Genomic DNA, 13,459 nt, shown 5'->3' with positions numbered 1-13,459 from the left:
TTTTCTAGCTTGAAATAAACTTTGACCATCCATTGAGGGGTTGAGGAGGATAATGATGGTATGGAAACATTTATTTTGCAGTTTGAAGTTTGAACAATGGATTCCATATGCTAATTAAAGAAACTTATGATCATTTCGATTTAAATCATGTATCTTATTCATGTTTTACCGGGAGTTCTTGAGTTCTCAGTGCAGATCTTGGAAAACTTTCGTGAGGTCTACTGTTTCTCATGAAATACACAAGAATTCTCTTGGTGTGGTCATCCAATTTTCTGAAGAGTACTCTTTTCTGAACATGTTGGAAGTGGAAAGGTTTGTCAGCATTGTCTATACAGATGAAAATTTGTGACCCTTGGGGTACCCGTTCCCTCAATTCAACAGACTATTGAAATTTCAGTTCACCTGGTTGAACGAAAGGATTGTACCCATTTGCACCCCTTATTGTTAAGGATGGCATTGGGTAGGGTCCGGTGTGGGTACAAAATTCCATACCCATGCCATCTTTCTCATGGTTATAGAAAATCCTACTCATACCCTATCCATCAAGCGCTCATGGGCAATGGATAAAATTCCATATCCATGCCATCTTTCTCATGGTCATAGAAAATCCTATTCATACCCTATCCATCGAGCGCCCATGGACAATGGGTATCCATGTTCGGCGGGCACCCATCGGACGCATCAGCACAATGATGAAGGGTGGCGGTGTAGTTGCCGACTCCTTGTATGGTGGAGACACTAGTGAGTGGTTCCTATAGTTGGGGAATTGGTGATCGGGAGAATGGAGCATGGCCGTTCCTATGGTTGGGGAATTGGTGATCGGGAGAAGAGGAGAATGGGGCGTGGTACAATCGGGAGGGTGCGAGTAGGAGGTGGAGATTGACTGTGATCTTGTCGTTTCAGACTTCATCTTATTTACTGAGCCTACATCATTCGACGACATTTTTAATCCACTATTTTTTTAGAAAAAAAAAACCATAAGCTTATTGGTTCAAATTTATCTATACCAATATAAAAAAACCAAAAGGGCAAATTCAATTAATCTCGGCCATCAAATCATGTCAATCAAACGACCTAGACTGCTTCAATGACGAACGCTCAACACGTTTAGCGGCAGTTAATTTCATGTCAAATATAGTGCTAATCATATAATAACACGCAATTAATATCTTACTTAATATTCGCATGCATTTAATATACTTTCAAATTAACATACATTGCACGTACACAATGACTAGTATGGTAAGAAAATGGATACAAAGGTAGAAACAATCAAACAACACAAACATCATATACCACCTCCACCTTCAAGGCTTCAACCATATTTGATGGTAGTGTTGCCGACCATTCGAATATGCTTTTACCAACCAATGAAATGTTTTCCCTGAGAAATCGACCGGGAGAATATTGTTCAAATTTCCCCCGCTACGGCCACCGCCACCGTTTGACACACGGGCAATAGATTTGATCTTTAATCTATGAGATGACACTCTTGCAAGCTCCCCCTTCCAACACTTACACACACCCACACGCACGTGCGCGCCCACCCCTCCCACCCACCACACACACATGCTTTATTAGTGACTGGATGCGGTAGGAAACAATGACCTTGCCAGGCGGTGTGAGAGAAAAACTATGTTATTTTTACATGAGTTTGACGCCTCTTTCTTGTATCCTCATGGGGCCACTAATAAAGCCTAGTCGTGTTTTAGGTTGGTTTGTCGTCTCTTTCTCGTATCCTCTTACACGATTAATAAACTTGACGCCTATTTCTCGTATCCTCTTAGCGCCATGAATAGAACCTAGTCGCTTTTTACGGAGGTTTGACGCCTTTCTTTTATCCCCGTGACATGTTTAATAACTTTTGACATTCCCTTCTTGCATATTCTTTACGCAATTAATAACATATAGTCATTAATTACATATAGTCGTTTTTACCTTGGTTTGGCACCACTTGTTTTTCGATCACCATGACACCATCATCACAATAAAAAAAGCTATCATAATATGCTTTATTGATTTTAAATCAGGCTTTATTGACCCAATTACAATCAAACTTTTACTGAGATGAAAACTAACTATATCTCATAAAGAACGAAAGCTATATCAAACATATCATACAAAGTAAGAAATTCTGCTTCCTGGAAACGCCCCCGCGTCGCCCTCCCTGGCGACACGGGGAAAACTACGTCCGCCGCCGTCAGGAAACCTCCCCATCCGCCCGCCCCCGCTGCACCGCCGCCGAAGAGCCGTCCGGTGAAGCCGTGCCGCGCCTCGGGATGGCGGCGGCGGGGCGGACCCGTTCTCCCTCTCCCAACGCACTTCCCCACCTCGCCCCGTCCCTAGATCCGCCGCCACCGCATGGGACGCACCACCTCCCCGCCAGCCTCTGCTGTGCCGCCGCAGGAGGGCCGGTCTGCAAGGTCGTGCGCGCCAGATCCGTCCCCTGCGCCCCGCGTCACCAGGCTCTTGCGTGGGCGCCCCCCACCCAGCTGTTGCACGCTTCTGCCGACGGGCGCGGCGTGCCGGTCACATCCACAGGGCGCCGCCCCCTGCAGTCCTCCCTCCCCATCCCTACGCAACCCAACCCTGTTGGTGCTGGTGTCCTTGGTTGGGCACGGGATCTGCGGCCGGTCACGGGGGTGTCCGCGGCCAGCCTGCCTGCAGGCGGGCCCCCCGTCACCGGCGGCCCGTCCTCTCCCCTGAGCCACGGCGACGGCTTTCGCGGTGGCGACGAGTCTACAGTGCTAGTGGCAGTCATGAAGCCCTCAAGGCGGGTACTTGTTGGCGCTGCTTCGGCCCCGACGACCTTGGACCCGCGTCCCTCCGGTGTCCATGGCTGCCGGCATCCTCTGCTGGGCGGCTCCGGCCTCGGCGACCCAGCAACTGCGTTCCTTCCAGCTCGCTTGGGTCCCCGACGTCTCGACAACTATGGCCACGACAATTAGGATCTGCGTACCTCTAGTCCTACCTTGTCAGCGTTGCCAATCGCCGCCACCCCACCCCCCTCTTGGTTTGCTCCGTCACCTGCCCTACCTTGTACGCCTCAAAGCCCCCCTTTTGCCAGGTCCAATGCTCGTGGGTTCGGAGGCGGTGCCATCCTCCGACGGCAGATGCAGCCCGCCAACCCCCTTCCGACATGGTAGCTCCGACTGGCGTTGGCTTCTTCATCTTCATTTCCAGATACGGTCGCTATGGGATTGCTCGGCCTCAGCCCAGGGAGAAATCCCTGCTCGGCTTGCCGATGCTGGCAGCGGCGGCGTCTGTGGATGTCGTTTCCTTCTTGGAGGCGCTGTCAAGGCCCTCGGCTGCGCCCCTCTTCGAGCTCAGGGGAAACCCTAGGTCTGGTTCATCCAGACCGGATGGCGACGGCGTCTCGGCGTCGTCCTCCTTCCTGAAGGCGCTATCTTGCTCGCTCGCGGTGTCCTCGGTTTTGGTTGTCGAGATGTTGGTGTTCTTGTTGGTTCGGCGTTGCCGCTCTTGGTCCGGGTTTGGTAGGTTAGCTGTGATGTATCCTCTGTTCGGGCCGAGCATCCCTCATCTTTCTGCTCCGGGCACCATGTTTCACGCCTGTCTGCGTTCGTGTCATGTGTTGTATCCCTATCTGTACCATTTCTATTCCTTCTATTAATACAATGATACGCAAGCTTGGCGTATTCGCAAAAAAAAACTATATCTCATAAACCGTTCATTCGCTTTCTTATAAAGACAATGACAAAAGTCAGACCTACTTAAACAGGTTTTGCCATCTTTCTATGCTAAAGAAGAAAAAGAAAAGAAAAAACAAACATGTTTGCCTTATAGCTGGCCAAATGGGCCGTTTTTTCGGGCCGACCCGTGAGCACGCCGGCACGGCCCGCCTTGGGCCAGGCACGACACGGGCTAAACGGGCCGAGCCCGGCACGCGGCACGCCCTGGGCCGTGTCTGGGCCTGGAGGCTGGGCACGCGGGCCGGCACGGCACGGCCCGATTACATTTTTATTTTTTTATACATCTATATATGGCCCAACATGTAAAAATAGGCTAAAAACGCTCAGTGCGTCAAATAACAGGCTGAAAATATGCGGCCCACCGTGCTAAACAGGCCAACGTGCCGGCCTGTTTACTAACTGGGCCGTGCCTGGGCCTGGGGGCGCAGCACGCGGGCCGGCACGACACGGCCCGTATAGTAATCATGCCTTGGCGGGCCGTGCCGGGCCAGGTACGATTACGATGGGCCGGGCCATGCCGTGCCGGGCCGGCCCGTTTGGCCAGGTATGGTTTGCCCAGATAATGTTTATAACCCCAACCGATCCGTTTGGGCTTGAACATGATTTGCCCTAATGGAATGAACAAAAGCGAATCCCTGCAAAAACCGAACAAATCCTCAATCCACCATATGCCTAAAAAAACTAAACCAGCTGCCCTTAAAAAAAGCGGAGAAAAAGAAGGAGAAAACCTCTGGTCCACGAGGAGGAAAGCGGACCTCCTGCTTCTCCGGCGGCCGGAGCGCCGGCGCGGTGAGCTCTCCTCTCCCTTCCCTTCTTTTTCTTCCGACCGTTCACCGCCCCTCAAAACCCCCTTCCACCGCATCCCGCGCGGTGACTGTCCTCTAGCCGGAGATCCCTCGTCATCTTCCTCGTGGTCATACCTTCACTTTGCTCTCTGCGACCGATCTCATCCAAATCTGCCTCTCCTTCCTTCTAGTCCATCCAGTTCGTGGTGGATTTGTTTGCCGCGTGGTGGAGTAGAGACCAGAATTAGTTTATTTTCCATAATTTTGGGTCTTCAGCCGAGCCCCCCATGCCCCCACGTTAGCCAGGTCCGCCCCTGGCCTTATCCTTTTGGGAATCCTTTTTATTCTCCCGAATTTTGGGAGCACAGATGAACCCCCATCATGTATCATGTTAAAGATTGCTAGGCTGGAACTGGTATTGCTGAACCCGCTTTTCAATATCTGGGTGTTTGCCCACCTTTCTTTTGTTGCACATCAAACATAAACTTCAGCTTTATTTTCCACACAAGTTTAAAAGATGAGCACACAACTTGTTTCCGAACTGTTAAGCGAAACAATTAATAACTGTCCTAACAAGGGGGCAGACTCATGATTTTGTTTGCCAAATGGGCAGGATAATAGTCACTATGCCATGAGGCTTATACATGTTGTGATTTCTTTCGTGTAAATGCAGACCATGATACCGATTACAATATCTAGAGTCAACCAGTTTGATGCTGCGAGGCTTGATGTTGAAATGTCCGCCATGTTGAAAGAGCAGTTAGTCAAAGTATTCTCTTTGATGAAGGTACTTTCTCCAGTAATCATCTTGATTTGGGTGTCCCTCTCATGGCTTGCACATAGGTGCGTTGCCCCTTATAGCTTTCAGTGTTGATGTTTTTCGTTGGTATCAGCCAGGACTCTTATTTCAGTATGAGCCTGAACTCGATGCGTTCCTTGAGTTCCTCATCTGGAGGTTCTCAATTTGGGTAGACAAGCCAACCCCAGGGAATGCACTCATGAACTTGAGGTATAGAGATGAACGGGCAGCACCCATCGCAGGAAAAGAGGGTATTTGACCATACAATTTTCTCTCAACTGTTTCCGCTTTGTGTATGATATGTTTTGTGCCTTTGTTCTTGGTAATCGTGCTGATTAGAGTGGTAACGTAATTTGAATTGTTCTCAACATAACTTAGATTGTTGTCAAGTGTGTACAGGGTTACCAGCTGCTTGTAATGCATTCTGATCTGTGCATCACCCTGGCATCAGAATACCATTTTACTTCAGTTGAGTCACGTATGAGTATATGACGTTGAAGTTGGGATGGATCAGCATCCTTAGGTGTGAGCTTGTTTGCAGCTAACTCAGGGCATGTGTGTTTTGAATTTTATAATATCCATTGAGCATAAACACAACGAAACATCCTGTGACCGCACCTACAAAAGTTCTCATTTGGGAGAACGAGATACAGTGTGCAGATACATGTTGTTTGACACTTTCTATGTATCCTTTCCCCAATGTATTCAAAAGTGAGAGGCACATTTGATGCTTATGATCTGAAGGGACCTCAGATATGAAGTAAAGGCGCCTTGCCTGAGAATCATTAAGCTCAGACATAAACTTAAAGTATTTAGATGATAATTATTATTGGATAAAATATGTTGTTAAAAAATCCTGTTGTTACTGGCATATAGGTCAGTTAGGAAACTATATTTCAACCAAATCAACCTTTTACAAGGGTCAAAACCTAAGGCTTTCTCATGTTTATACCCAATTAGCTCAGAAAGTTTATGTTATTAATTCACGATCTAGTGAGTATGAGTGGTGACAAGTACCAGAGGGGAAGGCCTACTTGGTTCCCTTTCTTTTTTCTTTTGCCACTCATTGCCTCATTGTTGTTGCACCTGGTTGCCTTCATTTTGGGTTTGGCATCGAGTGCCAGGTCATACCCCAGTGATACACCGGTCTCTAACTTCCTCATCTCCACTTAGCACAAAACAACACACTTAAGCCCCACAATTAGAAACGATCAATTGAACAAAGAAGCAATTTGATGTGGTAAAAGTTTAGGAGGGAGGGGCAAAGACTCATGAGACCGGCCTTAGACAACCCCTTCCTGGACAATGCAGATGGAGTAGATGCCAATGGGCTTGTGAGCATTCAGTCAGGGCAGTGAGTTGGCATGATGACATGCAGCACCGCTGCTTGTAGCCTCTGCCATTGCTAGCTGTGGCTGATTGTCTGTGGCATGGGAGGTGTACAGGGTTTGGAGGGGAGAATTAGTTGGACCAGTCCCCTGGTTTGGACTTTGTGTGAAAGAGCAAAAATGTCTTCTGGCGGGGATTAAGGATGGAAAGTTAAAGAAGTAACGGAAAATCGTGAACAGATTACATTGAAACAGGTTAAAGAATCAACTACATTGGGAATGAGGGTTAATCCTAGATTGCAATCTAAGTGGAGGGCAAATAATTGATTTCCCTTTTGTTAACTGTTAATGGTTTAATATTATCTGAGCAATAACTGATGAATTCCATGTATTTTTCAGTCAGAACAGGTCTGGAAGGACCTGGACTTTCAGTTTCTCAGAAGATCTTATACTGTATTAGCACTGTTGGTGGCCAATACCTATTGTCCCGATTGCAATCTTTTTCTGCTTTCCGTCGATGGGGTGATTCTGAACAGGTTACCTTTCAAAAATTATTTCTGGAAACTTCAAATCCTTTTTGATCATGCTAATAACTCTTATTTTGTATTATAGAGACCACTAGCACGTCGTGCGTGGGGCTTGGTGCAGCACGCCGAAGGACTATACAGAGCTGTTTCATTCTTTAATCTGTTGTCGTTTCTTTATGGTGGAAGGTATCATTTCTCTACCTCTTTAATTATGTTCATTACTTTGTATATTCTGGGATTATGATTATGTTAACACAGAAGATATATTTTTGCAATTGAGGAACAGTTTTAGTATTGTGAACTTAGGCATTCCACTAAGATTAGTTATACACGACATAATGTACTTGAATGATCTGGAATAGCATACTTCAAGAATTGGCTAGCCATTTAAGATTTTATAGGATCATGCTGCTGGTTTTTTTATTCATTACAAGTATGTTTTATTAGCTTTTCTGTGTATGTTTATACAGGTATAAAACTCTCGTGGAAAGGATTCTGAAAGCAAGACTTGTGTATGGGAGCCCCAATATGAACAGAGCCGTAAGCTTTGAGTACATGAATCGGCAGCTGGTCTGGAATGAGTTTTCGGTAAATCTCCTTTTGCATGTGCCTATCTGACAAATAGCTGGTAACTAGAATTTTCACTTATGCAGTGATGTATAATGTATTACACACTACCTAGACGAAGGCTTTTGCATTTAGGGTATGCAAAATGACACCTTACATGTAGCTAATGTAGGTCACATATATTTCTAAAATTCTTGGGAGGTTCTAAACTTATAATGTTCCTATCACATATAAAAAGTAAATTTCTGTTAAGGTTTAATAGTGAGAAAATCCATGATTAATTCCATAGTTCAATATTTCTACTCTAGCGGTAAATGTAGTTAATTTTACACTTCACATGCATTCTGCATGTCTAATTAGTCTTAGGTACCAAAATTAACGGATGTATCACTTCTCTGTAATTATTTAATTATCCAACATTTTCTCATCGATCCAACTTTATATGTTACTCGAATCCTGAGATACCAGGATGCTAGTCTTAAAATGTTTGATGGAATCTTGATTGCGTGCTTCCTATTCTCTATGTAATGAATCCAGATACTAGAGTGTAGAACTTCAAATGACTTGGTTTGGTACTCAGTAGGACGTTTCATGGTACTTCCAAATGGTGTCTAACATTGCTTTGTGCAGGAAATGTTGCTTTTGCTTCTCCCCCTCTTAAACTCATCCTCAGTGAAGAAGTTCCTGCTTCCTTTCTCTAAGGATAAATCAGCAAGTTCTTCTGGTGACGAAGCAAACTGTCCTATATGTGTCTCTAGTCCTAGCATTCCCTTTGTAGCTCTCCCATGTCAACACAGGTACCCTGCTTCTTATTGCCTCTAGTTTTTTTTTCCATATATTCCGTTTGTGATACAGTTGATGCAGTTGTTTGATTTCATTTTGAATATTAACTTGGCAGCCTTTACGGCCAACTACTTCCATTTAATGCACTTCACCTTTGGGTCACATATATAATCCTGAGAAAACATTGTCCATATTGAATTAGCTGGTTGTAATGGACCTATGCAGCCCCAAACCACGTTTTAGCCAGAAGTGCATACATACATTGTATTACAGCGATGAAGCTAAACGCTAGATGCAGAAGCAGCCAGGCATTGATGTTAAATTTATGAAATATTAGTTAAAGAGTTTATAAATAAAGGCATCAGTACTCGGCACTGTAAAATCCTTCTTGTCTTGAGGTTGGTCTTAGGTTAGTTGCATCATGTGGCAGTATTTGCTCGTGGCCACAGCCATACTTTAGTGAAATATTGTTTTCATATGAGGCAGCACTTGGGCGCAACGCACAAAATCTTATTACGTGTTTGTTTCCCACCAAATTACTGAACAACATGTCACCTTGATCATTATGCCATTCTTCTTGTATCTCAACATCTTTTATGTTGGCTTTTTGTTGATAGGAAAATTCTTTGTTGCTTTTAGGTATTGTTATTATTGCCTACGGACGCGGTCTGCAGCTACAAGTTCTTACAGATGTGAACGCTGTAATGAGGTTGTCGTCGCGATTCAACGACATGGATCAAGTTAGTTGTACTTGGGCTCAAGAATTCTTGCACAAACCCGCACCCTCTGTTGTAAACAAGAACGCTTCTTCGCCCACCACCATCAGATTTTTGAAGCTCCAGTCTACATATTATTGACTTGAAGCAAAGACAAATTGTTGTATGGAAACTGGTGGTGTAAAACATCATGTTTGTTTGTAGAAGCTATAGAGAAGTCTGCGAGATGGAATTCTGGGTCTATGTTCTTTTAGAGCAAAAAGCATGTAGTTTGTTTTCGTGGAATATAATAATTTTCTGCTGATTTGCAGTTTAGCTGGTACTGTAAATTTTTATGGCAAGAGCCAAGAGGTACTTCAAATTGTACCCGAAGTCCCTAGAAGCCGCGTATATTTTTATGGCAAGAGCCAAGAGGTACTTCAAATTGTACCCGAAGTCCCTAGAAGCCGCGTATATTTTTATGGCAAGAGCCAAGAGGTACTTCAAATTGTACCGAAGTCCCTAGAAGCCGCGATTTGACTTCTAAATCATTTATGAAAATTTATATGGGTTTAGAAGCCACTGGAATTCTAAACAAGTACACAAAATTGCCAAAATAGGTGATGAAAGATATACACACCGTTTTGGCACCCTCAGCATTTTCTGGCCCATTCTCTACTCCTAGAGATTTATATTGTATGATGAACAATTTTGGACCCACATAACTGGTTAATGTTTGCTGGCGGGATGGCAACTGTTAATGATTTTGACGCTGAGGATGACAATTTTAGTTAGTGAGCATGGCAATTTTGCTTCAATTTTGTTTTTAATCAGAATTTGCCGTACTTGCAAACTAAAATCGTCTTTAGCGCGACAATATAAATTGCCATAAAAAAATGTTTGCAAGTACTCTCTCCGTTTCAAATTACTTGTCATAAAAATGGATAAAAATAGATGTATCTAAAACTAAAAATATGTTTAGATACATATACTAATTCTGGACAAAGGGAGTACCATCTCTCCCAGCGAATGTCAGCTAAATAGCATTACGGCGGCGGAGGTAGCATAGGGATCCCGGAGGCATAGAGGAACTGGATGCGGGCGTTGTCGGATGGAATGGGAGAGCAAGCGGCTGAGGGAATGGATAAGGAGAGGTGTAGATGCACAAGCGCGGACGAGCGCGCCTGCTCACGTTATCTCCTGGCACTCGTTTGTTGGGATGTGGGCTGAACAGCGTGTTGTTGGACGTGTAGATGCATGCATATCTAATTAATCAGGTTTGTAGATGAGATGGCCGGTCCTACTGGAGCAGCCAGCGGACGTCCGTTAGAACACGAGACGGCAGGAGGCAGAGGGTTCTGTGCCAATCTTTTTTATATGGTCATTTTTGGAAGTCAAAACGTTGCCTTAGGCCAACTCACAGCGCACGACTCTAAACGGACGTCCGCTTCAGTCTACTTTCGTCTGTTTGGGGCGGCAATGGGGTAGCTCATGTCCAGATTGGGCCGTTGTCGTGTCGGTGCGTCCAACACGCGGCCGCGCCCCAAATCATGCCCGGAATGGCCATAATATAAAATAAATCGTAAAACTCAAATAAATGCCGAAAAAATAAATACGCAAACATAATAATTAAAACATAATTAAACATTATAGTCTTCACGGCCTCCACGGTGTTTAGAACATAATTAACATAAAAACTAAAAAAAAGCGCCGCCTGCGCTCTGCTGCCGAGCCCGTAGTCGTCTCACGCGCCGCCGTTGTCGTCCTCGTCGCCAGTGAGGTCGATGTAGGGCGGCGGCGTCCAGAGGTGGGCCGGTGGCCCCAGGAAGGTGGGAGGCGCCTGCACCACCTTCCCCCGTGGCGACGGCTCGCGCTCCAGTGACTGCGGCAGCGTGGGGCACCAAGACCCGACCCCCACGGCGTCAGCCATGTCCGTGGCCGTGCACGACCAACTCCACCGCCGGCTCACCAGGCGCGGGTGGAACGCGACGATGGGCTGCTCTTCCAGCACCTCCTCCTTCACCTCCTCCTTCACGTCCATCATCTCCAGCTCCGGTACGACCACGTCGCCGGCCGCAGAGAGGGCCAACATGGTGTCCAAGCCCTCCCATTGGCGCTTATCGTGCGTGTTCATGGAGTCTTCCATGACACGTTGAATGAGCGGGGCCTCCTCCTCCTCTGTCATGGAAGGAGGTGGTGGTGGTGACGGAGAGGGCGAAGGCGACGACGTCGGCATGATGCCATGCACCCGCGTACGCCCGCGCACCTGGGGAGGGCTCGGAGCACGCGCTCGGTGCTCTGTGCCAATCTTTTCTATATGGTCATTTTTGGAAGTCAAAACGTTGCGTTAGGCCAACTCACAGCGCACGACTCTAAACGGACGTCCGCTTCAGTCTGCTTTCGTCTGTTTGGGGCGGCAATGGGGTAGCTCATGTCCAGATTGGGCCGTTGTCGTGTCGGTGCGTCCAACACGCGGCCGCGCCTCAAATCATGCCCGGAATGGCCATAATATAAAATAAATCGTAAAACTCAAATAAATGCCGAAAAAATAAATACGCAAACATAATAATTAAAACATAATTAAACATTATAGTCTTCATGGCCTCCATGGTGTTTAGAACATAATTAACATAAAAACTAAAAAAAAGCGCCGCCTGCGCTCTACTGCCGAGCCCGTACTCGTCTCACGCGCCGCCGTTGTCGTCCTCGTCGCCAGTGAGGTCGATGTAGGGCGGCGGCGTCCAAAGGTGGGCCGGTGGCCCCAGGAAGGTGGGAGGCGCCTGCACCACCTTCCCCCGTGGCGACGGCTCGCGCTCCAGTGACTGCGGCGGCGTGGGGCACCAAGATCCGACCCCCACGGCGTCAGCCATGTCCGTGGCCGTGCACGACCAACTCCACCGCCGGCTCACCAGGCGCGGGTGGAACGCGACGATGGGCTGCTCCTCCAGCACCTCCTCCTTCACCTCCTCCTTCACGTCCATCATCTCCAGCTCCGGTACGACCACGTCGCCGGCCGCAGAGAGGGCCAACATGGTGTCCAAGCCCTCCCATTGGCGCTCATCGTGCGTGTTCATGGAGTCTTCCATGACACGTTGAATGAGCGGGGCCTCCTCCTCCTCTGTCATGGAAGGAGGTGGTGGTGGTGACGGAGAGGGCGAAGGCGACGGCGTCGGCTTGATGCCATGCACCCACGTACGCCCGCGCACCTGGGGAGGGCTCGGAGCACGCGCTCGGTGCTCTGCGCGGGCGACCGACAAAGTAGGACACGCGCCCCACGTCGTGCTAATCCCAAAACCAGGTGTCCCAGAGTGCGGAGTCGTGCGCGTACCTGGGTTCATAGTACTGCAGGTCGTCAGGCAGGCGGCGGCGGCGGCGGTCGATCTCCTCGCGGCGGGCAGATCTGCTCATCGGGATCGCGCGAGATCGGCACCCGATCCATGGATAGATGCCAGTTATTGGGCTGGTGAACGTCACTCCAAGGGAGCGGTGTCGCTGTTTCCCAATAACACCGGCAACCATCCGCGTGGACGTACTGCCGGAAGCGCGCGGGGGCGGCCGAAGGGGCGATGGCGAATGCGGACTGTGCGAGGGGCCTCCGTGGGGGTGGTGCGGGCTCTGAGCTGGCGGCGTCCGAAGGATGAACCATCCTCGTGGCCGTGCGCCCCCTTGCGGCCAGTGCTCCACCACACCATGGCTGCCGGCGGCCGGCGAGCTCGAGGAAGGGGAGGGGAGAACTAGGGTTTGGGTGTCGGGTTACGAGGAGGCAGCATGACTGGAGTAGGAGCATGGATTGTGACCGGTCCACGACTTCCCATTTAAGAAGGACGACGACCGATCGTCTGGGCGGATGACAAGTGGGGCTGACCGCGCGTGCGCAGTTAATTTGGGCGGTGGGAGGTAGGTGGCCGCCTGCCACGCGGCCTCGATGCGGACGAGAGGCGCGTCCGTTCGTTGTCCGCTTGTACCTAAACCGGGCGCATGTTTGCGCTGGAAATTGGTCGGGCCGGACACAAAACGGACGAGATGGGCCCAGGTCGTCATGCACTGAGCCGTGGGGTTTGTCCGTTTTCCCCCAAACGGACAGGGCCAGACGGGATGAGGTCGTGCGCTGGAGTTGACCTGAGGGAAACTTCAACCGGGCATACATAAATGGACGTGGTTTTGTCCATTTTTCGTCTATTTAGGTCGGTCGAACGGATAGATTTGGGTAGGCCGGTACGTTCAATATGGCCGACGCATTAGTCTGCACGGCCTTAAAAAGACTA

General features: G+C 48.2%; 1 protein-coding gene across 2 annotated transcripts; it reads left to right on the top strand.

Moving 5' to 3' along the window:
• Positions 1–4,317: 4,317 nt before the first annotated feature.
• LOC109761649 (peroxisome biogenesis protein 2) lies at positions 4,318–9,587 on the top strand. 2 transcript variants are annotated; one of them, XM_020320470.4, is made up of 8 exons: positions 4,318–4,499; positions 5,169–5,282; positions 5,389–5,545; positions 7,022–7,158; positions 7,235–7,335; positions 7,620–7,737; positions 8,347–8,513; positions 9,139–9,587. In XM_020320470.4, exons 2-8 carry the CDS (start codon positions 5,172–5,174, stop codon positions 9,242–9,244), a joined length of 897 nt encoding a protein of 298 aa, XP_020176059.1. In that variant the 5' UTR covers positions 4,318–4,499; positions 5,169–5,171; the 3' UTR covers positions 9,245–9,587. The 2 variants fall into 2 exon arrangements, with proteins under 2 accessions (XP_020176059.1, XP_040253113.1); XM_040397179.3 differs by having other exon boundaries at positions 4,402–4,801.
• Positions 9,588–13,459: the final 3,872 nt, after the last annotated feature.

Source organism: Aegilops tauschii, chromosome 7 (assembly GCF_002575655.3).
Source record: "Aegilops tauschii subsp. strangulata cultivar AL8/78 chromosome 7, Aet v6.0, whole genome shotgun sequence".
NCBI classification, from domain to species: Eukaryota; Viridiplantae; Streptophyta; class Magnoliopsida; order Poales; family Poaceae; genus Aegilops; species Aegilops tauschii.
This window is presented reverse-complemented; position numbering and strand designations above follow the sequence as displayed.